The sequence below is a fragment of the Crocodylus porosus genome, unplaced genomic scaffold, assembly GCF_001723895.1.
Source record: "Crocodylus porosus isolate Cpor-Errol unplaced genomic scaffold, CroPor_comp1, whole genome shotgun sequence".
Classification (NCBI taxonomy): Eukaryota; Metazoa; Chordata; order Crocodylia; family Crocodylidae; genus Crocodylus; species Crocodylus porosus.
Genome location: NW_017728936.1, coordinates 10,423,425 through 10,446,807, shown reverse-complemented (window position 1 = coordinate 10,446,807; position 23,383 = coordinate 10,423,425). Strand labels below are relative to the sequence as shown.

Below are 23,383 nucleotides of genomic sequence, written 5' to 3'. Positions count from 1 at the left end.
GTGGTGCTGCTTGCTTTGTTCCCTGGGACAGCGTCTGGGGCTGGGCCCTGGAGGAGTCTCCTGTCTGGACGTAGCAGGGCACCCCCAATCTCTGCCCTGCGCAGCGAGGATGGAGGGGGCTTGGGTGGGGGGAGATCCTGCTCCCCACCTTGCTGGCCAAGGGCCCCCTGCCCCTCCCAGCCCTGCTGCCAGAGCCCAGAGCTGGGCCCAGCATCGGCGCAGCCGTGGGAGCGCCATGAATTATTGAGGTGGTGTGGATCCGCGGCTGCGGGAGCCCCTCCGGGGCAGGGCTGAGCCACGGCAGCAGGGGGGCTGGGGCGCTGAGGCCGCCTCTCCTAGGTCTAGGTTGAGCTGGGGGCCTTGTCTGGCCACAGCTGAGCCCTCTCAGGGAAGTGGAGGGGGCCAGAGCTGTCCGAGGGGGCTGCCAGGAGTGCACGTCTCCCCCCGGCTGCTCTGCCCCAGCTGCTGCCAGCAACGTCCTCGCTGCTGTCCTGGGACCTGGCAGGGCCAGCGCTGTGCCCGCCAGCCCTGGTGGGGTTAATCCTTGGGGACTCGGGCATGCCCTAGAAGTGGCTGGTTTGTCGCCCCCACAGCCAGCATGGCTGAGGACAGCAGGACGGCACCCCGAGGTGCAGGGTATGCACATGGGTACCCAGCCCGGGGTGCCTGGGCGACCCGGGTGCAGCCTGCTGGGGCGAGCTCAGGGCCATGCGTGCTCCCTCCGCAGCCTGGCGCCATGGCTGAGAAGGGCCTGGACCCTGCGTGCGTCTCCATCGCCCTGGAGGATGCGGTGTGCCACACCGGCGCCCAGGATGCCCCGCTCCTCACCACCCACCTGAAGAAGGTGGAGAACCACATCACGGAGGCCCAGCGCTTCTCGCACCTGCCCAAACGCTCGGCCGTGGACATCGAGTTCATCGACCTGTCCTACTCCGTCCGTGAGGGCTCCTGGTGGAAGAAGAGAGGTAGGCGGCTTCGCTGGCCCTGGGGACAGAGGCCCCCACGAGCTGGGGACCCAGGAGATCTAGCTGGGGGGCTTTGGGGCAGATCAGGGCAAAAGAGAGGAGCCTTTTGCTCCACGTGCTTCCTCGGTGCCAGCAGGACAGGAGGGGGCAGAGGCCCCACAGCAATTCCCAGCCTGGGCAGGAGCTGCCCTCGGGCTGCGTCTGTACAGCGCCGAGCACCTGGGCCAGGCAGCCACGACTGCCGAGTGAATAGCAGTCACCTGCTGCTCCCACCTCGGCCCCCGCAGCGGTGAGGGGCTGGGGCAAGTCCCTCCCGCTCCTATCCCCATGCACGCAGGGTGGGTGTGATGTGCTGAGGTTTGCGGAGGAGGGGGTCCTTGCTGTTCGGAGGACATGGCTCCCGAGGCCTTAGCCCCAACCTCTCCCTGCTCTTGGGGCACAGGGGGTGAAATGCAGCCACCTCTGGGGCAGGACACTGGTTTCTAGTGGAAGTTGGGGGGAGGGCTTGGGTAGCAAGGCAGGACAGGATTGCCCAGGGACTGTCTGTCTCCAAGGCCTTTCCTGGCACCCCTGTGCCCGGGTGCAGCTCTGGGTCCCAGAGAGCTGGAGGGAGGGGAACAGGCAGCTGGCAGCTGGTGGGTGGTAGTCTCCTTTAATTAGCTCCCCTCATTACAGGGATGCCAATCAGAGGGTCCCAGGAGACGCATGAGAAGGAGATCCTGGCATGGCTGCGGGACGGCTGGGATCCTGGCACTGCTGGCTGCAGTTTGCAGGGGCTGAGGTCCCTGCTGCCTGGCAGGGGTGCGTTGCTGGTGGCACCTGGTGCCCGGCTGCCCCAGGCTTTGCTGCAGGGAGCGGCTTTGTCCAGTACCTTCCTGGCCCTTGCCTGGAGCTTGGGAAGTGCCGCAGTGATACAGATGGGGAAACTGGGGCACGGGGTGGGGACATGCCAGAGGTCCCCCAGCGAGTCAGTGGCAGAGCCCAGTGGCTGCCCGGCTCCCCCGCTAGGCCATGCTGCCTTCTGGGGGAGATCCTCACCAAGCCTCTGCCAACCCCCGATCTGCCTGTGAGCAGGGAGTGGGGCTGCAAAGGGGCAGGAGCTGATAGGCAAAGGGGGTCGCTGCTGCGGGGCTGTTTGAGAAGGAGCCCACGGCCCTTGAGCCGGGGCCCAGGTGGATGCTGATGCCCCTGTGCGCCGCCCCTGCCCAGGCTGGCCCCCCCGGCAGCAGCCTGGGGGTGGGAGGCCGGGTGGGCAGCCTGCTGCGTGCTGTCTGCGTGGCTGCGGGGTTACTGGCAGTCAATGAACTCAAGTAACCGCGCTGCAGGCTGCAGTCCATGGACGTGAGCAGCATCCATGCAGGGCTGGTGACAGCGGCGGTGGGGGTGGGGAGCCGCGGCGGCTGGCTTGGCAGGGAGGCGCTGTGCGTGCCCCGCTTCCCCTGCCTCCCAAGGGGCCGAGCCGGCGGCCCCAGCCAGGTCACTCGGCTGCGAGCTGCTGGGCAGTAGCCATCCGGCTCCCCGGGAGGGCCGCGGAGGGGCAGGACAGGGCACGCCGAGGGCAGAGCTGTCTGGGCATCCTCGGGCCTGATGCCGGATCTGTGCCTTCCCTGGCAAGGGAGGGAGGGAGGGGTACAGCTGCAGGGACTGGGCTGTGGAGCCCCTCGAGCCAGGGGAGAATCCCTGCTAGGCCCTTGCAGTACAGGGTCTATGATGCACGCAGGTGCTCCATGCTCCTGGTGCTGGCGGGCAGCTTCTGCTGCGTTGCTTCCTGCCCAAGACTGACCTCCCCAGCCCTGGGCGGATGGGTCCTGGGGACTGTCCCGGGTCCCATGAGGCTGGGGGCAAGGGGCTTCCTGGGGCTGCAGCGTTCGTGCATTAACCCCTGCACTGCCAAGCAGTGCGGCGCCGGCTTGGCTGCTGGACTTCATAGATTTCATAGACATTAGGGCTGGAAGGGACCTCGGGAGATCATCGACTTGAGGGGCAGGAATCCACTCAGATCCCTCTCGGGCCTCTGCTCCCGCTTGGATCTCTGCTCCCCCTGGTCTCCCTCAGCTGCTCCCACCCTGCTGCCCAGATGCCCCACAGGAGGGATTGGTCTGGCCGCTGCCGAGTCCTTCCTGACCCTTAACTGAGCCGCTGGAGCCCTGAAGCCTGCGGTTGGGTGGGCCCAGGCTGCATGCAGCTGGGTGGGTTGTAGGAGGCAGGAGCCTGTCTGCTCTGTGCGACGGGCCCCCTCCATCCTAGCCCTCTTGCTGATCTTCACCCCCTGTTAGAGCGTTCCCGGGGCACGCGCTCCCCAGACACCCAGCTCCCAGCTCCACGACCTGCTAATCAGGCGTGCGATGCATTAACTCCAGGTCTGATTAGTGGCTGCTGTTGCATCATGGCCGAATGCAAAAGCAGTTCTCAGCCCTGGATCCACCGTGGGGCCCAGGGGCCGGGGCTGCCACAAGCTCTTCCTCCTGGCACACCCTGGTGCCATCCCGGAGACCCCAGTGCAGCCGCTGGCACGCGAGGACCTTGCTGTGCTCTCAGAGACTTGGGGCGAGGCCTGGGCTGGGAGGTGGTCTCCTTTGGGCCACTGCACCTGCCTGCTCCATGGTTCCTGCCTCATTCAGTGTGTGCCAGGGCTGCCCAGGCCCCCCACCCCTTGTTCTGGGCACCCCCCGGCTCAGCCTCCCTGTCTCATGAAATTCAGCACCCCGCTGTCCCGGTCCAAGGCCGTCTTGCAGGCCGTCTGCCCTGGGGTCCTGGCACTGCAGGTGGCTCAGGCGGGGCACGGAGCCGTGCCAGCTCCGCCCTGGGCTGATGGGATGGGTCTGCAGGGAGGCATCGCCAGGGCAGTGCCGGACGGTCTTGCAAGTTTCTCGTGTGGGACTGGGGCTGTGATCATGCGGGAGAGCCGCTGAGGGGCTGGATGTGCGGGTGGATGAGTTTCAGAGCCCAGGCTGCTCTGTGCCTCAGTTTCCCCACTCTGAACCTTTCAGAGCCCACCTGCCGCCATACAGGACTTGTGCGTCCTGCCTAGCCGAGGGCTGGACAGTCTCTGGGTCCACACTCCACTCACTGGGGGCTCCCACCCATGCACCCAGGCACTTGCCTTGGCCTAAAGCATCATCCCAAGAGGCTCTGGGCTGCTCGGCAAGGCTTCAAGGCTTCCCCCCTGTCCCCAGGATACAAGACACTGCTGAAATGCCTGTGTGGGAAGTTTTGCAGGCGTGAGCTCATCGGGATCATGGGCCCCTCGGGCGCCGGGAAGTCCACGCTCATGAATATCCTGGCCGGGTACAGGTGAGGCCGGGTCGGGGTGCGGGCCGGGGGCTGTGCTGCAGGGCTGGCCGCCCGGGTATCAGCGAAGGGGAGCCGGGGTCTCGCCGGCAGGCCCCTAGGGCACGGGGCTGCCCGCTCCTCACCAGCACTCGCCCGTGTCTCCAGGGAGACGGGGATGAAGGGGCAGATCCTGGTGAATGGGCGACCACGGGACCTGCGCACCTTCCGCAAGATGTCCTGCTACATCATGCAGGACGACATGCTGCTGCCCCACCTCACCGTGCTGGAGGCCATGATGGTGAGTGCCCACGGGTTGGGGGTCGGACCTGTCTGGCCCTTGGGGCTGGGCACTGGGCTCTGGCCGGCACCACGCGGGAGCAACGCAAGTGCCCTTGGTGGTCCCAGCTGCGGCCGGGAGCTGCTGTTACTCGGGAGCCTGATGCTCGTAGCAGGGTGGTGGAGGGCTCCTCTTGTCCCCCACTCCCTGCTCCATCCCAGCTGCCCTGGGAGCTGGGATGCTGGGGCCGCTGTCCCGGCGTGCACCTACCCTGCCCTGCCAGCCCCCTCCTGAGCCCTGGGGTCTTCTCCCGTCCCCCCAGGTCTCCGCTAACCTGAAGCTGAGCGAGAAGCAAGAGGTGAAGAAGGAGCTGGTGAGTCTGGGGACTCGGTGACAAGGGGGTGGTGGGAGGAGGACAGCAGCATGGCCCAGCCCTCCCGGGCCCGGCTGGGACGTGGGCAGAGGCAGGGAGACGTGCTGGGTGTGCCAGCCCCTGCCAAAGCACGGGGGCACTCGGAGGCGTTGTCCTGCGCCACGCGGGGCAGGTGGCATCAGGGGCCCTGAGCCCAGCCACAAGTGACCCCGTGTGTGTGTGTGTGTGTGTGTGTGCGCGTGCATGTCTGCACGTGCGTGGGGTGCAGGTGAACGAGATCCTGACCGCGCTGGGGCTGCTGGAGTGCTCCTACACCCGCACCATGTCGCTGTCCGGGGGCCAGTGCAAGCGCCTCGCCATTGCCCTCGAGCTCGTCAACAACCCCCCGGTCATGTTCTTCGATGAGCCCACCAGGTGAGCGCCGTGCCCCCGTCCCCAGGGACCCCATCCTAGGGCCTGCCTGGCTCAGTGAGCCCGGGGTGGGAATTTGGGAGGCTTTGCAGCTGGGGCATCGTGGGGTGAGCCAGCGGGGCCAGGGGGTTGTCGGGGCTGAGTCCCCAGACCAGGGGCAGCTGGGCAGCCCCCCCAAAAGCCCCTGTGCGCAGGCTGTGTTGTCTCCTCCCTGCCTGGTTTCACCTGCCCCCTCTTCTCTCTCCTGCCCCCCGTCCCCCGCTGCAGCGGCCTGGACAGCGCCTCCTGCTTCCAGGTGGTCTCCCTCATGCGGTCCCTGGCCCAGGGCGGCCGCACCATCATCTGCACCATCCACCAGCCCAGCGCCAAGCTCTTCGAGATGTTCGACAAGGTCAGCACCCCGGTCCACCCCCCGCGCTGGTTCTGGGGCCTGGGGCCGCGCGGCGCCCTGCCACCCCTGCCTGTGCTCTCTTGCAGCTCTACATCCTGAGCCAGGGCCAGTGCATCTTCAAGGGGGTGGTGACCAACCTCATCCCATACCTGAAGGGGCTGGGCCTGTACTGTCCCACCTACCACAACCCTGCCGACTTCAGTAAGTGCCCAGCCTGTGCCAACCTGCCTTCCCTGTGGGTGCTGGGGGGACTGGGCTGGCCCCACCGCCCAGAGCTCCCCCCAGCTGCCCTGGGAGCTGGGATGCTGGGGCCGCTGTCCCGGCGTGCTCCAGCTCACACGAGCCTGTCCTGGGGTGTGGGAGCATCCTTCCCTTCCTGTCCTAAGCTCTTTGCATGGTGGCTGGCTGAGCTACCGCTATCCGCCCCCCAGAAGCAGCTGCATTTTCTGCGTGGCAGGTCCCCTCCCTCGGAGCTCGGGGCAGGGACATTCGCCGAGTGCCCCGAGAGCCTTGGAGGGGAATGGGCGCTTGCTTGCCCATGGGGAGCAGCCTCTGCTCTGGCTGCCCGAGCCAGACCCCCGCCTTCCCTCCCCGGAGCTCGGCGCTGGGCGGGAGCGCGGCTGGACCCGGCGCGGCTCAGCCCCTGCTCTGTGGGTCCCCAGTTATTGAGGTGGCCTCGGGCGAGTACGGAGACCTCAACCCCGTCCTGTTCCGCGCCGTCCAGAACGGGATGTGCACCATGGTCGAGAAGAAGAGCAGCCCCGACAAGAACGATCCCTCGTGCCCGGCCCACTGCCTGACGGTGAGCTCGGGCTGGGCCAGCCTGCTGCGCCGGGTGGGGGGTGGGTCGTCCTGCAGAGCCCCGAGGGACTTCTTCCCATGCCCCGGCAGCCCCCTGCTGCCACCCTGCCCAGCCGATGGGCACGACCCCCTTCAAGGGGGCCTGAGAGGCAGGTGGGGTGCAGGGAGCAGGCAGGGCTGGCTGGGCTCTGGGAGATACCAGGGGAGCGGGCGCTGGTCCCTGACTCCCCCTCTCCCCGTGGCTCCAGGACGCGGATCACATCGAGAGCCACACATTCGCCACCAGCACCACGACCCAGTTCTGCATCCTCTTCAAGCGAACCTTCATGTGCATCCTGAGAGACACGGTACACGGCGAGGCGGGTGTGAAGGGGCCAGAGCCCAGGCCTGCGGGGGGAAACGGGGATCAGAAGGGGGCACAGGGCAAGGGCCGCGCGGGGTGGAGGTGCCGAGTGGCTGGGCCGATCCCTGAGCGTGGCCTGTCCGGTGCTGCCCGGCAGGTCCTGACGCACCTGCGCTTCATGTCGCACGTCTGCATTGGGGTGCTCATCGGGCTGCTCTACCTGCACATCGGCAACGATGCCAGCAAGGTCTTCAACAACACCGGCTTCCTCTTCTTCTCCATGCTCTTCCTCATGTTTGCTGCGCTGATGCCCACCGTCCTCACCTGTAAGGAGACCGCCCCACCCCCGGGCCCGTGATGGGAGCTCATGAGTGCCCCCATCCTAGGCAGGCCCTGGGCTGGGGGGCATGGTTTGATCCTGCATTGAAATCCCTGGCTTTACCATGTCTGCTGGTGCATGAGACTGCTGCTGCCCCGGCCTGGGTCTGAGCCAGGGTGGCAGGGCGGGCACTGCTGGGGGCTGAGCTCTGGCTCCCTGCATGCGGAGATGAGGGACAGGGCCAGGGTCTTTCTGAGAGACCCCCTGGCTTGGACAGAGTTGCTGCCTGCCGCACCCCGGCTTTCCAGCCAAAAGAGCTCCATCCCAATGCCCATCAGCTCCTGCCGTGGGGCCCCCGAGATGCTCACTCCTGGGCAGTCTCCAGCTCTTGGCATGAGCCTGGGGGGAGGGACAGGCAATCCAGAGCCCAGCTGGGTTTTGGGGGCTGATCCGGGGCCCTCCCCAGGCTGCTGATCGTGCCCCTCTGCCTCTGCAGTCCCCCTGGAGATGTCCGTGTTCCTGAGAGAGCACCTCAACTACTGGTACAGCCTGAAGGCCTATTACCTGGCCAAGACCATGGCGGATGTGCCCTTCCAGGTGAGGAGAGGGGGGAGAGCGATGCAAGGCAGCCTTCCCAGGAACGGGGGTCCCGTGGGCCCTGGACATGCTGTGCCAGGGGAGGGGTCCAGAGCTGCTAGTCCTGTGCTGGGAGCTGCCCAAGGCATCTGAGCATCCCTGCCCCTCCACCTCCTGCCCTGCAGGTGATTTGCCCCATCGCCTACTGCAGCATCGTGTACTGGATGACGGGCCAGCCCCCCGAGGCCACGCGCTTCCTCCTCTTCTCTGCCCTGGCCACCTCCACTGCCCTGGTGGCCCAGTCCCTGGGGCTCCTCATCGGAGCTGCCTCCACCTCCCTGCAGGTCAGAGGGGCTCTGGGTGGGCCAGGGAAGGCTGGGGCAGCATGTGATCATCGGCGGTGCCAGGGCGTGAGGGTGCGTGACCGTGTGTGCAAGGGGGCACACGCTGTTAGCGAGGAAGTGCGTGCACATATGAGGGCACGAGCGAGCCAGGCATGACATCCAGCACACGTGTGCGTGCACTGGGTGTGAGCCAGCTGCGTCAGCATGCGCGCCGAGGGGGCTCCCTGCCCTATCGCAGCGCCTGACTCCCCGCTGCCTCTGTCCCAGGTGGCCACGTTCGTGGGGCCGGTCACTGCCATCCCCGTCCTGCTCTTCTCAGGCTTCTTCGTCAGCTTCAAGACCATCCCCACGTACCTGCAGTGGAGCTCCTACGTCTCCTACGTCAGGTGGGCAGCGCGGCGGGACTGGGCCTTGAGTGTTCCCGTGGATGCTTCGCTGGCGAGGGCCTGGGGCATGTCCAGCACCCCCTGTGCCTGGGGACCCTCTCCTGGGGCAGTGACACCCAGCTCCATGGATGGGGAGCTGCTGGGGGGTGGGGAAGCCTGGTGCCTCTTGCTGGGGGCATAGACCTGAAGCTGTCCTGGGGGAAAGTGATGGCCTGAGGCTCAGTGCCACGCAGCAGTGCTGGTATCACTCCTGTCTGCACCCTGGTGCACTCTTGTGCTGGTACCTGGCCTAGGAGCCCCTTTCTGGCACCCCTCTTAGCTGGCTTTCTGGGGTGCAGGGCTGTAACCAGCTTGGGGTCCCCTGCGAGCATCTGGCTGCAGCAGGGTGCAGACCTGCCCCGCATGGGCCTCAACGCCCATCAGGATGCCAATAGCCAGCCCTGCCCGTGCTGGTGCCCGTCGGGGTGACGCTGTGTCTGTTGCACACACAGGTATGGCTTTGAGGGCGTCATCCTCACCATTTATGCCATGGGGCGTGAGGATCTGGAGTGCCAGGAGGATTTCTGCCCCTTCAAGGAACCTGCCCGCATCCTGCAGGAGCTGGACGTCGAGGAGGCCAAGCTCTACCTGGACTTCATTGTCCTGGGCATCTTCTTCCTCACCCTGCGGCTCCTGGCGTACTTGGTGCTCCGCTACAAGGTGAAGTCAGAGAGATAAAGGGTCCCTGGGCCGGACGCCTTCCCCAGACCGGAGCCGCCGCGGCACGGACAATCCCGCCGGACACGGTCCCTGCGGTTGGGCTGGTGCCGCCCGGCCCGGCACAGTCGAGAAGGATTTTGCGACGTCTCGGAACTGTTTTAACCTTTCCACGCGCCTCATCGCCGACGTTTTGTACAGATCTGGAATGCGTCATGCCCCTCCCCCGCCCCCCGGCCCATGGACTTGGGGTCCCTTCCTCACGCCGGCCCTCTCCTCCACCCACCACCGTAGGACCCTAGCGCTGGACCCACAGGAGGCAGCTGTGTTCAAAGCCTGATGAGAGCGAGAGAACAGGTCCCCAAAGCTTTGCTGCTGGAGGGAGGGGGTTGTGCATCCGTGAACCCCCCTGGAGGGGGCCGTGGTGGCCAGGCCGCCCCCCACGAAGCGCAGTTTTGTAGCGCAGTGTGTCGTGCCGTCGTTGACCTGCCTGCTTGTCGCCGTCCAGCCGCATGTGTGCCCGTGTGCCGAAGAAGACGGACAGCCCTGCAGACTCCGTTGCCCGAGGCTTTTGTGATTGTCGTTAGCACAGCACCAAGACACAGCCCCCCACCCCCCCACCGTCTATTTGGTTTTTGTAAAAGCCCCTTTTTTCTTAAGAAAAACCTGAAACCAAATGAAACCCCAGCAGCCTGTCATATGGGGGCTAGGCAGAAGAAGGCTTGGGGGTCCCTTCCCTTGGCCGGCCTGGAAAAGGGCAGTGGGAAGGATGCTCTTGGGTCAGGACTCCCAGCTGCGGCATTGGCAGGATCTGACGGGAGCAGAACCATTTCAGGGCTACGATTTGGGCAGGGGGCAGGGGTGAGGGGTTGTCTCCCCCCTGCTCCCTGCTGGGGCTGCACGTCCCCCCGGGCTGTGACTGGAGAGAGTGGAGCTGACCGGCACCGAGGTGGAGCGGACTGGCTGCCCCCTGCAAAAGGAAGCACGTCGCAAGGAGCTGTGGAGGGATCGGGCGCCGCTTGCTAGTGCCAGGGGACTGCCAAGGGGCTGCATCATTGCTGCTTCACACCAGCGCGAGATGAGAATCAGCCCTCACCCGTGAGAAGAGCGTCTGGGCCGGATTCCCCCCGGCCCCAGTGCTTCACATCCCTGCTTGCTCCTGCGCCCCCCGGCCAGCCCCCAGCTGGGACACGCAGGTGTGGTCCCGTCCCCACCAGGGCCGTGATGCTGAATCAGCTGGTCAGGAGCAGGTCCTGGTGCTTTGGACTCAGGATGGGACCCAGACTGGAGCTGCTGCTGCAGAAACCTTGGAGCAGGGGGAGCTCAGGGGGCAAGAGAAACGATTGCTTCGGTGGAGATTGCCCGGTGCTCCGAGCTCAGACGTCTGGTGCAGAGCATCTCTGAGCTGCTCAGAGCATGTCAACCTCTGGCGATGGAGCCCTCGCTCTGCTGAGAGCTGGTCTCATCCTGCCCACTGAGCCGGGCCTGCTGTGGTCAGTGTTTGCATAGGAGACCGTGGCATGGCCCGTGGGGGGTGTAGCCCGTGGTTTCCTGTTTCAGTGCAGCCAAAGAGTTGTCTTTCAGATGAATGTTGAATCTGAAGCCCTGTGGCTTGATAGCCAGGGGGCTGGAGTTGGGACCGTGGCCTGATTCCAGCTCAGGTGGCCTCATTTTGCCATGCTGGCTTGCCAGGAGGCAGGGGCCCTGTGCCAGCTGGCTAGTATGCTGGGGCCCCCGTTTTAGCCATGCAAGACCTGGGCAGTCAGGAAAGCACCGCGGTCCAGGGCTCAGAGGGGTTGAGTGGGACGAGGGCTGCGGGGCTGGCAGCCACCTGGGACGGGGTCGGGAGAGGCCTGGGCAGAGCTGAGCCGTTCTCTCTGGCCTGCCCGGCCCATGGTGGGCCAGGGCATTTGGGTGCGTGGCCTGGTGCAGGATCCGGGGCTATGGGGCCCTGCTGGCTGGTGGTGGCAGGGAGCAAGCGAGGGCTGTGCTTGCCTTGGGTCACTTGGCCTAGGGCCACTTCCCTTCTGCTTCCATCGCTGGCCCCGTCTCTGCCACCACCGGGTGCGGATCCAGCTCTAGATTCAGCCCAGGCCACGGGGTGAGTTTGAGCCCCTGGACATGAGAAATGGCTGATAAGAGCCATCCCGTGGCCTCCAAGGGGTTTGTGCTGCCCAAGAGGAGCCAACGTGGCTTGGGGTCCCATCAGGCTGGCCCATGCCCCCCTACCCTGCTTTACTCTGCAGCGTTGGTTCTGGTCCCAGCTCCCTGGCTGCCGTATGGGCCACGCTGCTCTTTGCGGATCACAATCCCAGCACTCAAATGCAAGTAACGCAGCATGTTTGCACTGAGCTTGAGTCACGGCTCAAGGAGCCTGGCAGAGCTGCCCTGCCCCTGGCCCCATGGACCAGGCCACAGTGCCCTCGGGTCCTCCGGGTGCCTGGCCCTGCTCCTGGTGGCTGGGGTGCACTGAGCGCAGGGGAGCCCGCTGCCCTGTGGCATGTGGCGTGTGCCCTTCTGGTGGAGGGTGGGGAGGGGACACGCTGCCCAACCTGCTGCCCACAGCAATAATGCCAGCTGCCCGCAGCTCGTGGCCTGGCAGGCAGCTGGGTCCTGCCTCTCCTTCCTCAGTTGAGTCCAAAACCTAAGCAACCAAAGCGCTGTGTCCCCGCACCATGAGGTCTGACCTGGGGCTCCTGCAGGTGTGGCTAGTGACAGTGGGCCAGCTCCAGCCGTGGCCGGGGGTGCCAGGACGTGGCCTCGTGCCCTGGCAGCCCCAGGGGACATTGGCTGTGATGCACTTTACCAGGGAGCGTCCTGTGGGGCTCAGATGTCATGGGTGACTCTTGGGGGGGTGATACAAAGCTGAGGGTCAGGGAGCAGCATCTACTCCCTTTCCAAGAAAATCCTGTTCATCTCCTTTGGTTATGGAAGAGGAGAGGTGTGGATCAGGGAGGGTTGGTGCCCACCACGCCGCTCCAGCCACCCAGCCCATCCGTCTCCGCCAGGCACTGCTCTTTCCCCCACAGCAGCACGCGTGATCTTCCGTGTGGCTGCAGGGGCGAGAGTGGCCTGTTTTTAATGGTGTCACCCCCGGGATGGCTCCTTCTCCCTGCCAGGACAGGTGTGGCCTCTCCTGCGAGCACCCCTTTGGCCCCCAACCCCGCCGCTACACACACAACCAGGTACCGCCTTGCACGTCCTCCTCCGTGGTGGGAGGGGTCACTATCAACCCGCTGGTGCTAACGTGGCTCAGTGCGGCCGGAGGGCGGCCGGTTCCACGGAGCGGGCGGCTGGGGCCCCGTGCGGGGCGGACGTGTGTGCGCGCGTGCACGTGTGTGTGTGTGTGTCCGTGCCAGGCATCCCACGATCAGGCAATAAGCAGCGCTTTGTTTTCTGCGTGCAAACAGTGTTCGTGGAGGTGGGTCCTCTGGCTTGTTCCTGTGCCCCGCGCCTCCCCCCTTGCTTTCCCAGTGGCCTCCCAGTGTGTGGGTAGGGATGGGCAGGCACAGGGAGCTCGTGTGCATGCAGCACGGGAAGGGACAGGCTAGTGGCTCCCACACTCGGGTCCGTCCACGCCGGCAACCCATGACAAGCAGCCACAGACAGCGTCATCCCTGCCCTTCCCTGCTTGAGGTGTGGTGAGACGGTGCAGGGCATCTGCAAGGGAGGTGCTGGCATGGCTTGTTGGCCCCCGGGCTAGGGAATGAGAGCTGCAGTGCAAGCCCCTGGGCTGGGGCAACAGGCCAAAGCCAGCGCATCAGATGTGGGCCCTGGCATTGCCTGGCCGCCTCTCCACTTCCCTGCTGCTGCCGCCAGGTGCCAACAGGGCTTTGCCAGTAGCCGTATCAGCCCGGGACACAGCGATGCACAGCACATCATGAAGCCGCAGCCTCAAACTTCATGGAGAACAACCAGCCAGCGAGTCCCTGCCCACTGGGAGCTTCCCGGGGAGCCGGGCTCTGCTTTGTTGGCGTGTCACTGCGTGTCCAAGGGGCAGTGCCAGGTGAAAGGGTTCTGCTGAATGCACGTGCATGTGCACGTGCATGCGGGTCCCTGGGTTTCCAGACTTCTAGCTGGTCTCCTAGGAGAGATTTTGCCGGGGGAAGGTTTCTGCCCCAGCCCAGGCCGGAGGGCTGCAGGAGTGGCTGCCCAGGCAGGTATTTTGCAGTTGATGTCAGTGTTATTGGGATGCCAGCTGTGCTCATTGGGTTTCACACCTCAATAAAACCTATATTTATACTGGATGGGGCAGATGGCCTTGCCCCTCTGCGCCTGTGCGTGTGTGTACATATATAGCGTGCATGCAGTGTGTCCTGGTGTGATCATGTGCATGCTGGTGTTTGGCTTGTGTGCAATGCTGTAGGCACCAGTCTGTGCAACAGTAGTGGTGTATGGGATGGGGTGCATGCATGGAGCCGTGTGGCTGTGTGCACGTGTATGCACACGCGTGTGTGTGTGTGTGTGTGTGTGTGTGTGTGTGTGTGTGTGTGTGTGTGTGTGTGTAGCATTAGGCATCAGGTCCTGGTGTGAAGGTGTTTGTGTGTAATGGTGTGGGCAGGGGGATGCAGGCGTGAGGCAGTGTGGCAGGGTATGTGTGCATCTGCATGCGTGTGCCGGCTGAGGGGCAGCTGTGTGGCACGCTGACCAGTGCATGTGGCTGGGAGCCAGCGTGGCCCGAGCCTGCCCTTGTGCGGAAGGGGTGGGAGCGCGGGGGTTCGGAGGGGCCTGGGTGGGGGTCCCGCTGTGCCACAGTGCAGGCCCCTGCCAGGGCAGGGCTACAGGGCATTTCCCTGAGCCTGCGCTGACAGGAAACGCCAGACGGGTGAGCAGCTCTGGCAACCACTCCCTCTCCAGCCAGGATCAGGGCCCCAGAGGGAGGAGCTGGGGCAGCCCCAGTCCGCAGTCCTGGCCTCCGCGGGCCAGAGGACACGGCCACCCCGGGCACGGGCACACCACTGTGGTGGCTGCCTCCCTGCCCTGCCCTGTGCCCCTGGGCTGGTGGCTGTCTGCACAGCCTCAGGATAGGAGTAGCAAGGCACATCCCCCCCATCCTGGTGCCCGAATCCCTGCGAGGGCCTGGGCCATGAGAAAGCCCCATCCCGGAGCCCACAGCACAGCCTGGGGCCCCTGCCTGGTGCTGGACTTGCCCTCCTTGGGGACCCCATCTCCTTGTCCAGTTTACTCACCCCACCCCTTCCCCTGTCAGCTGGTCAGCCCAGGCTGGGGGCGGGGGGCGACACCCATGCTCATCCAGCCTACCCCCATCAGTGGGGCCAGGCGATGCCTGGGGGCCCAGCGTGGAAGAGGGGTCAGAGCTGCCCCCTCCAGGGCTGGCCCAGCCTGTGCCCTCATTGACCGTGTCAGTCTGGAGCCCCAGCAGGATCAGCCCCAGCCACAGGAATGGCCCAGCTCTGCCCGGCTGCACGGCTCTGCCCTCCCCGCCCGGTCTTGGCTGCATCCCCAGCCAACAGTGGAGAGGAGGCAGGGCCACGCTTGCAGGAAGTTGCAGCCAGAGACACCAGAATCGGAACAGGCGCGGCAGGAAGAGTGACAGGGCAGAGGCCAGGGTGTGGGGAGAGCAGACCTAGCCGCGCCGAGGGCACGGGACCCCCAGCCGGTAACCCCTGACCTGCCCGCTCCGTGCTCCCCTCCACTTGGGCTGGGCTGCCCCTCCCACGGGCGCTCTCCCGAGCCCCACACCCTGCGTGGGCTGGGGGTCTCCGGGCTGGCTCCTCCTGGCAGGGCAGCTGCCCAGGTGGGGGCACTGGGGGCCTCTGCGGGCAGGGTGGGAAGCCAGCAGCCCTGCAAGGGGGGCTCCCTGCAGCTGTCACCTCCCTGCAGCTGTCACCCTGGCTTCTCGGGACAGCCACCAAGGGCAGAGGCTGCTGCAGGGAGCCCTCGAAGGGGGGCTAGAGATTATATCCAGCTCAGGATTAACTCCCAATATGGCCCTGGCAAGCACCCAGGCCCAGGCGGGGGGCCGGGTTGTCACAGGGCCCCCACGCCGTCCCCGAGAGCCAGGCTGGCAGCTCGGACGCCTGGCTTCTGTGCTGCGCCTCGCCCCCGGCGGTGGCCGCGCGGGAATCCAGAGCCGGGACTCCTGGGTTCCAGCTCGGGCGCCGGCCCCTGCTTGTGCCTCGGTTTCCCCAAACACTCCTGATGCTGCCCCAGGGCCCTGGGCGGGGCAGAGGCGGTGCCGGGACCTTCCCCAGCAGGTTCCTCAGCTCTCCCGTCTTGGTCCCCTAGGATGGAGGAGCAGCAGGGTGGAGCCCATGCAGAGGCTGAGTCAGAAGAGCGCAGGTGAGGCCTGGTGTGGGGAGCATCCCACGCCTTAACCCTTCCATCAAGCCTGTGCTCGCAGACCCCCGGCCCCGCCGCAGCCCTGGCCCCTCTGCTCCTGCCAGGCTGGGTTGTCTGTGCCCTGTCTGGGCATGGGCTGAGCCAGCCGTCGCCGTCTATATGCCCTTCGAGCCCAGGACTGGGCTGGGGACCCACTCAGCCCCTTCCCACAGGGTTGCACAGCTCCCAGTGAGCTCTGTTTGGGGACAACGCGTCCCAGCAGCACAGGACTCGGGTGGGGGATGCAGCCCAGCCAGGGCCCCTCATGGGCCCCCATGTGCTCCCAGTTCCCTGCCTGCCAGCGCCTTCTCCACGCTCCGGTTTTGGTGCCATGCAGCCCCCGCATCCTGAGCTCCAGCCTGCTGCTTTAAGGGGAGGAGGCTCGGGTGGCTCGACCTGGCCTCTCCCTCCCAGCACAGCCAGCTCATCCCATCCATCTGCCAGCGGGGTTGATGCCGCGTTGGCTGCCGCAGCATGGGAACGAGGGCGCTGGGGTGGGGAGGGCCCTGGGCCCACCAGCCCGAGACCTGGCAGCTGCAGGGCGACGTCCGGCCTGGACCCTCCCCTGCTGGGCATGGCCAGGGTGAGGGGTAAAGCCTTGAACCATCCAGGTACTTGGAGGATCTGCCCCACTTCCTTCCTTCCCTCTCTGCCCTCCCTGCCTCTACCTCAGCCCCCCCTGCTTGCAGTGCTGTCAGCTCCCGGGGTTGCGCCCCAAGCCTCCGCTCCTACCCCCAGCAGGCCCCAGCCCCCGGCCTCACATGGGCGCCAGAGATGCTCTTTTCTGCCCATGGATTGATTCAGCCTGGCCCATGGGAGTCTGCTGCCAGCTTGAGACCTGGCTATCCCCAGCTTGCACCAGCTTCACTCTGGAGTGACTGTTCACCCTGGGGACCCCAGGGCACAGGAAAGTCCTTCCCCTGCCTGTGTCTCAGACAGGTGCCCTGGGGTGCAGGCTATCTCTGCCCATTTCCTGCCCCCAGCTCTACCCCATTCCTTCCCCTCCCTGCTCCCAGTGCTTCTTTGCTGGCCAGGCCGTGCCAACAGTATAAAGGCCCTGAGAGCCCCTTGCCCAGGGCAGGAGCCACAGGGAGCGGCAGAGGTTTGTGTCCAGGAAGACTGGACCAGTGACCCCTCCGGCCAGGGGGCTGGGATCCGGGCACCAGGAAGGACTGTGAGGGGGAAGGTAGCGCTGTCCATGCCCCCCCACCCATCATGAGGCGCTTCCTGGGGTTCCCCTGGGCTGGTTCCCAGCTCCGGAGGCTGGATAGGAGACTGCCCCCCTGCAAAAGCAGGCTCCGGCATTGCCCCCCTCATTGCTCCAGGGCAACCCTGGCAGCACCCGGGGCCATGGATGCTGCGCTGAGCCCTCTCTCCCTGACTTTCAGCTGAAAAAGGCCGTGGCCATGCAATGCCGGTGGTGTCTTCCCCAGGCCAGGCTGGGCTGGAGCTGGCTCCAGGGAGCTCGGTGGGATGCCCGGGGGATCCTGCACCCGCTCCCTGCCTTTGCACCAGGTAAGACTGGCAGGGCCCTCCAGCCCAGCCCCATTGCAGCTGCCAGTGCAGAGACCTCCCCTCATGGAGGAGGGTGCACGCTGAGGCAGGCAGCCTGGGCATGGGGGTGCAGGTGGTGCCCGCTGGCAGTGCTCCCCCTGTCCTGCTCCTCTGACTTCCCCGCGGTTCCCTGCAGGTGCCAAGACCAGCTTCTTCCTCCGAGGGCTCCTCCCTGCAGGCCGTGCCTCCCCACTCAGGTAAGGCACAGCCACTCGGGGAGGGGGCACACAAGGACTTGGGTGCTCCAGGAGGGTGCGTGCAGGGGCCTGGGTGCATGGGGGTCGGCAGCTCCCTCGGGCACTTCCCGTCCCACGGATGAAGCAATCAAGCCAGGCCATGCCCATGCTGGAGCCCCTCTCCCAGGACACCGGAACTGGGGGGGTCCAGGCCCTTTCAGCTGGTGCCCGTGCCCTGGCTCTTCAGAGGGCCCGGCTGTGGAGCCTGTCAGCACACGGTCATGCGTTCAAATCCCCCCCCCAGCAGATAGGGAGTGAGGGAGACACTTGCCTAGAGCTTGTCCGGTGCCCTGCCTTCCTCATCAACCTTGCCCCATCCTGCAGGAGCTTTGTTGGCGACCAGGGAGGACTCCAGGAGAGCGCAGCCCAGCCTGGCTCTGCCCGCCATGGCCAGATGATGCTGAGGAACGTGGCTTCTTCTGGTAAGGCCTAGCGCCGCGGGGACCTGGTACGGCAGGGGGAGCCACGGACGACTGGCCCTGGGGCTGCCAGAGGGCTCGGCCTGCTCCTGCATCCTGCCCTTCTCCCGCTCACAAGCCTCTGCCTGCCCCACAGATGCCATCCAGAAGCACCGCAAGAGCCTGCTGGACTGGTTCAGCCAACAGCCCAACGAGGAGCGGCAGTTTGGCCCCTCCTTCTCGCTGGACGCGGTGCACGTGGACCCCGTCATCCGGGAGAGCTCCCTGGAGGACATCCTGAAGCCCTCGCCCGACCCGACCGTCCAGAACCAGCTGCAGGCGCCCGACAGCCGCGTCATCGGCTTGCAGAACCTCTTTGACGCGGACGCCTGCGGGCGGCAGGTCAGGACCGTGGTGTTGTACGGCACCGTGGGCACGGGCAAGAGCACCCTCATCAAGAAGATGGTGGTGGACTGGTGCCACGGGCGCCTGCCCCGCTTCGAGGTGGTCGTGCCCTTCTCCTGCGAGGACCTGTCCCAGAGTAGCGGCCCCATCTCGCTGCAGCGCCTCATCACCAAGAAGTACCTGCACCTGCGCAAGGTGGTGCCGCACCTGGGCTCCGCCAACCTCAGCACCCTCTTCGTCCTCAACGGCCTCGAGCGCCTCAACCTGGACTTCCGCCTGGCCAGCACTGAGCTGTGCTGCGACCCCAGCGAGCCCGTGCCGCCCACCGCCATTGTGGTCAACCTGCTGAGGAATTACCTGCTGCCGGAGGTCTGCCCCGTGCGCCCGTGGGGCAGAGGATGGGAGCAGTTGGGGGTGGGACGTGGGCAGACCCACTGGGGAAACTTGCCCCGCACCACTGATGGCTCCTGTCGCCAGTGTGGTAAAGGCAGAGCCAGTGCCAGGGTCCAAGAGGGACCCCCCTGCCCTGCAGCGCTGGGAAACCCAGCCATCCTGGCTGCCTCGGTTCTCAGCCTCGAAGCCTAGGTGGAGAGGCGTGGGAGTGCCCATGGCGGGGGCGGTTTCATCCCTGAGGCAGCGTGAGCAAAACCAGCTCCGCACCCCAAAGATCAGGCCCGTATGATCCCGGGGGACCCACGGCGTTAAATCTGTGGGTGTCTGCTCTGGTTCCAGGCCAGCATCATCGTCACCACGCGCCCGTCCGCCGTGCGCCGCATCCCCAGCAAGTTCGTGGGCCGCTACGCCGAGATCTGCGGCTTCTCGGACACCCACCTCCAGAAGCTGTACTTCCAGCTGCGCCTGAGCCAGCCGGGCTGCGAGGAGGGCGGCGCGGGGGAGAACAACAACCTGGTGGAGATGCTCTCGAGGAACCTGGAGCGTCACAACCAGATCGCGGAGGCCTGCTTCCTGCCCTCCTACTGCTGGCTGGTCTGCACCACCCTGCACTTCCTCCACTACGCCCGGGCCGTGCCGCCCGCCCAGACCCTGACGGGCATCTACACCAGCTTCCTGCGGCTCAACTTCAGCGGGGAGGTGCTGGACAGCACCGACCCCACGCAGATCTCCATGATGAAGTACGTGGCCAAGACGGTGGGCAAGCTGGCACATGAGGGGGTGACGTCACGGCAGACGTGCTTCTCGGAGGAGGACCTGCGGCGCTGCTTGGAGGGGGCCATGAAGACGGAGAGCGAGCTCAACCTCCTCAGCGTCTTCCGCAGCGATGCCTTCCGCTTCTTCCTCTCGCCCTGCGTGCAACCGGGGAAGGAGCACACCTTCGTCTTCACCATCCCCGCCATGCAGGAGTACCTGGCTGCCCTCTACGTGGTGCTGGGCGAGAAGAAGACGCTGGGGCAGCGCGTGGGCCAGGAGGTGTCTGAGCTCATCAGCAAGGTGAGCGAGGACGTGGCCGTGGTGCTCAGCATCGTCTCCAAGGTCCTGCCTCTGCGGGTCCTGCCGCTGCTCTTCAACCTCCTCAAGATGTTCCCCCGCTACTTCCAGCGGCTGGGCAGCAAGGACCGCGACACCATCGCCCGCACCATGGCCACCGAGCTCTTCCGGGAGGAGGACTACTTCAACGACGACGTGCTGGACCAGATGGACTCCAGCATCCTGGGCGTGGAGGGCCCCCTGCGCCACCCCGACGATGCCTCCGACGATGAGGTCTTCGAGCTCTTCCCCATCTTCATGGGCGGGCTCCTCTCGCGTCGCAACCGGGCCATCCTGGAGCAGCTGGGCTGCTCCATCAAGAACCTGGCGGCCTTCGAGATCGCCAAGGCCATGAAGAAGACCGTCATCCGCAACGGCCGCAAGGGGCTGCCCCCGTCCGAGCTGATGGATTACCTCTTCTTCCTGCACGAGTTCCAGAACGAGCGCTTCGCCGCCGAGGCCGTGCGCTCCCTGCCGGCCCTCAACCTCTCCTCCGTCAAGATGACCCCGCTCAAGTGTGCCGTGCTGGCCTCCATCCTGGGCACCGCCGGGCACAAGGTGGAACAGCTCAACCTGGCCCTGTGCCACCTCGACGCCGACAGCCTGCGGATGCTCTTCCCCGTCCTGCTGCGGTGCAAGACGCTCCAGTTGAGTCCTGCCGGGGCCGGGCTGCGCCTGCACGCCGGGGCTTGCCTGGGCTTTGCCAGCGCCGGCTGCTTGCCCGGCGCCTGGGAGCTGCCAGCGCTGGGTGAGGGGCAGGGTCATCGGTCTGATCAGGCAGAGCCCCTTGCTGATGGGAGCAGCCTGTCTGCAGGCAGCTGGGCCCTGCAGAGCTCTTGCAATGGCTCCTTGGATGGGGCTTCCCCCCACCCCCACCCCACCCCAGCTTCCAGCCGTGTTGTTTCTCGGGCTCTCCTTGTTAGATCAAAGGGCACCACAGCCCCGGCAGGCCTCTGTGCGTGATGCCGCCAGCTCTTGCACGCCTGGCGCTGCAATATCGCCTTCCCCCAGGGGGTGGCGGGCTGCCATCAGGAGAGAGGGCAAGGGGCAAGGCTGCAATCCCACTGCCTCTGCTGGGGTGGGGGGCTGCTTGGGGCTGCTTCCCATGGCAAGGACCCCCACGGTCCTCCTGTCTGTACCGCGGAGCCTTGCTGTGTCCTCTGCCTGGCTGGGCCTGGCCAGTCCTCCTGCACTGGTGTCTCCAGAGCAAGCCCCTGGCGCTGCCCACTCGCACGGTGCCCGCTGGGCCAGCGCTCAGGGGCGTCACGCGTGCAACCTAGCCCACGCCCGAGAACAGGGCTGCCAGGCACGTCGGGGCGTGGGGAGCTGTGCTTTTCTGCCAGAGGGGCTGGGGGCTGGTTGGGCCCTGTGGACAGAGCTGGGAGGAGGCGCCAGGTAGGGAACCAGAGCGGATCGAGCCGAAGGGCAGGAGCGTGAAGCCGGGGATGCGCCGTGGGCAGGAAGGAGGGGGCTCTGGACCGTCAGGGCGGCCGGGGCTCCCTGGGGAGGGCGTCGCAGGGTTTCGCTGCAGTGCAGAAGCTTTGTGAACAGGGGTTAGGTGAGGCGGTGCCTGCAGGACCCAGGAGCAGGACCCAGGCACATGGGCTGTAAAGCCCAGACCAAGGTGCCCTGCCCTGGGGCTGCCCCAGGAGACGCTGTCCTCCCCTGGGCATCACCTCCTGGCCTGGCTGCGGAGCCTGGGCCCTCGTTGGGTGGTGGGGGCAGGAAGGGTCTGCTGGCAGGGCTGGCTGACCTCTGGCTCTGCCTCAGTTTGCAGCTCAACAGCCTGGGCCCTGATGCCTGCCAGGTGATCCGGGACCTGCTCCTGCACGACAAGTGTGCGGTGAGCTCGCTGAGGTGAGCGCTGGGGGCGGCAGCCGCTGCCCGGGTGTGCGGGACACGGGAGCCCCCGTCTCAGTCTCGGGTGGCGGGGAAGGCCTCTGAGCCCTGGGGCAGGAGCGGGGAAGCCCGGCCCCTCCCGCCGTGACCTGCCCGCTCCCCCCAGGCTCTCCGACAACCCGCTGATGGAGCAGGGGGCGCAGCACCTGGCCGAGGCCATCGCCGGCAACCGCTCGCTGAGGCACCTGTCGCTGCTGCACACCTCGCTGGGGGACCGCGGCGTGGCGCTCGTGGCCCGCAGCCTGGCCCAGAACCAGCACCTGCAGGAGCTCAACGTGGGCTACAACGCGGTGACGGACGAGGCGGCCCTGGGGCTGGTGGAGGTGGCCAAGCAGCACCCGACGCTGGATAAAGTGCAGTGAGTCCCCAGGCTCCTTCTCTCCCGCTCAGCCTAGGCCCCGCGGCCCCCCCCGGGAGCACTCCTAGGCCAGCTGCCCCTTCTGGTGCCCCCTTGTTGCCCCTTGCTTGGGGCTGAGCTACCAATTGCCCCTCATTAGCTACTGCCCCCACAATCTCCCTGGCCCCACTCCTCTCCCGCGGGGCCCTGTCGATGGCCCATCTCCTTCCCCAGGGCTGCGAGGACTGCACCCGACATCCCCCTTGCCCTGCCATCTTGCTCCGCTGGCCCGTCTCCTTCCCGGGGGCCCCAAGGGCGGCGTCTGGCGCTCCCCCCGACCTCACCTCACCCTGCCGTCCTGCTCCCCCAGCCTGTACTTCAACGAGATCAGCGAGGAGGGCAAGCGGGCGCTGCAGGGCCTGCGCACGGACCGCGACGGCGTCAAGGTGCTGGTGTTCCTCACCGTGGGCGCGGACGTGTCCAGCTACTGGCGCCACATCCTGAGCGTGGCCCGGACGAACCTGCCCGTGTGGGACCGCGACCGCGTGCAGCAGCACCTGGCCCTGCTGCTGCAGGACCTGCAGAGCAGCCGGCGCCAGACCCGCAACCTCTGGAAGAAGGCCAAGCTGTGGCGGGTGGAGCGTGAGGTCAAGGGGATGCTGGGCAAGATCCAGCAGGGGGCGCTCTGAGCCCCGCCCGGCCCTCGCAGGCCTGTGGGGGTGGCGCGGGGAGGCTCCCGCAGTGCCATGAGTTTGTGAGGCCTCAGCTCAGCTGCAGCTCCGGAGAGCAGAGAGGTCACGGCAGCTCCCTGCCACGCTGCACATGGTGCTGTTGTGCCCACCTTGGGGCTCTGCCCTCGCCCACACCCTCACGTGCCTCGTGGCCAGACCTGGTGCTAGAGAAACACCTCCCCTCCTTCTTCCCCAGCGTTCAGTCTTGCTGCGCGGTCCCCGGACCAGGCCTCATGTGATGGCATCATGAGTCCCGGGGGTAGCCCGGTAGCCATAACCCTGCTCCCCTGGGCTGCCCCATGAGCCCAGCTGGCGCCCGCTTGCCCAGCGCCCGCTACCCCTCACCATGCTGCAGCTGAGCTCGGTAGGGGCTGGGCATGGCACTGGCCCCTGGGCTGCCAGGTGGGCAGAGGTCCCGAGGAAGGGGGCTGGGGCTGGGGCTGGGGCCGGGCCCTACTTTGTACCAACCCACCTCCAACTTGAGCTGTCCTGAGAGTCCTTGAAACAGCAGCCCCTGGCCGGGCTGAGCCAATATCCAGGCGCGCGCCCGTGCCCAGCTCCGCTCCGCATCCTGTATAGACCGGGGCAGCATATGGCCCACGGAGGGAAGGCCTGGGAAGGGCAGGAGTGGTGCTGGACGAGGCCTGCGTGTCATTAAAACTAAGCCACGGTGCTTCCACTGCATGCGTTATCCCAAACCCGCTCTGTTCGGCTGCCCGCGGGGTCCCAGTGGCGGGATGGGGTGGCTGCTCTGGGTTGGCTGGGGGAAGGGGCTGCCCTGCTGTGGGGGGCTGTGGGGGACATGGGGCTTCAGAGGCTGTTGCGGGGGCTGGAGCAGTGT

The 23,383-nt window shown here is 66.3% G+C and overlaps 2 protein-coding genes across 4 annotated transcripts in view; both read left to right on the top strand.

Annotated features, from left to right (window-relative positions):
- The window catches only part of ABCG4 (ATP binding cassette subfamily G member 4), a 12,813-nt gene extending 1,804 nt beyond the window's left edge, over positions 1 to 11,009 (top strand). Inside the window, exons 2-15 of one of the 2 annotated variants that reach the window (XM_019547094.1) lie at positions 728 to 965; positions 4,142 to 4,259; positions 4,404 to 4,536; positions 4,838 to 4,888; positions 5,157 to 5,302; positions 5,567 to 5,690; positions 5,777 to 5,891; positions 6,353 to 6,492; positions 6,740 to 6,838; positions 6,992 to 7,160; positions 7,650 to 7,750; positions 7,915 to 8,073; positions 8,341 to 8,459; positions 8,951 to 9,176. In XM_019547094.1, the coding sequence (XP_019402639.1) occupies positions 737 to 965; positions 4,142 to 4,259; positions 4,404 to 4,536; positions 4,838 to 4,888; positions 5,157 to 5,302; positions 5,567 to 5,690; positions 5,777 to 5,891; positions 6,353 to 6,492; positions 6,740 to 6,838; positions 6,992 to 7,160; positions 7,650 to 7,750; positions 7,915 to 8,073; positions 8,341 to 8,459; positions 8,951 to 9,176 (1,929 nt within the window). In that variant the 5' untranslated portion in view covers positions 728 to 736. Of the gene's footprint in view, positions 1 to 727; positions 966 to 4,141; positions 4,260 to 4,403; positions 4,537 to 4,837; positions 4,889 to 5,156; positions 5,303 to 5,566; positions 5,691 to 5,776; positions 5,892 to 6,352; positions 6,493 to 6,739; positions 6,839 to 6,991; positions 7,161 to 7,649; positions 7,751 to 7,914; positions 8,074 to 8,340; positions 8,460 to 8,950 lie in introns of those variants that run through there. The other variant, XM_019547095.1, reaches the window with a different exon arrangement.
- A 3,661-nt stretch (positions 11,010 to 14,670) lies between these two features.
- Positions 14,671 to 23,226, top strand: NLRX1 (NLR family member X1). Of its 2 annotated transcripts, XM_019547084.1 has the most exons (10): positions 14,671 to 14,775; positions 15,405 to 15,458; positions 16,886 to 17,012; positions 17,188 to 17,248; positions 17,612 to 17,709; positions 17,843 to 18,459; positions 18,823 to 20,222; positions 21,346 to 21,432; positions 21,581 to 21,832; positions 22,182 to 23,226. In XM_019547084.1, exons 3-10 carry the CDS (start codon positions 16,904 to 16,906, stop codon positions 22,498 to 22,500), a joined length of 2,943 nt encoding a protein of 980 aa, XP_019402629.1. In that variant the 5' UTR covers positions 14,671 to 14,775; positions 15,405 to 15,458; positions 16,886 to 16,903; the 3' UTR covers positions 22,501 to 23,226. The 2 variants fall into 2 exon arrangements, with proteins under 2 accessions (XP_019402629.1, XP_019402630.1); XM_019547085.1 differs by lacking the exons at positions 14,671 to 14,775; positions 15,405 to 15,458 and adding an exon at positions 16,003 to 16,108.
- The last annotated feature ends 157 nt before the right edge of the window (positions 23,227 to 23,383 follow it).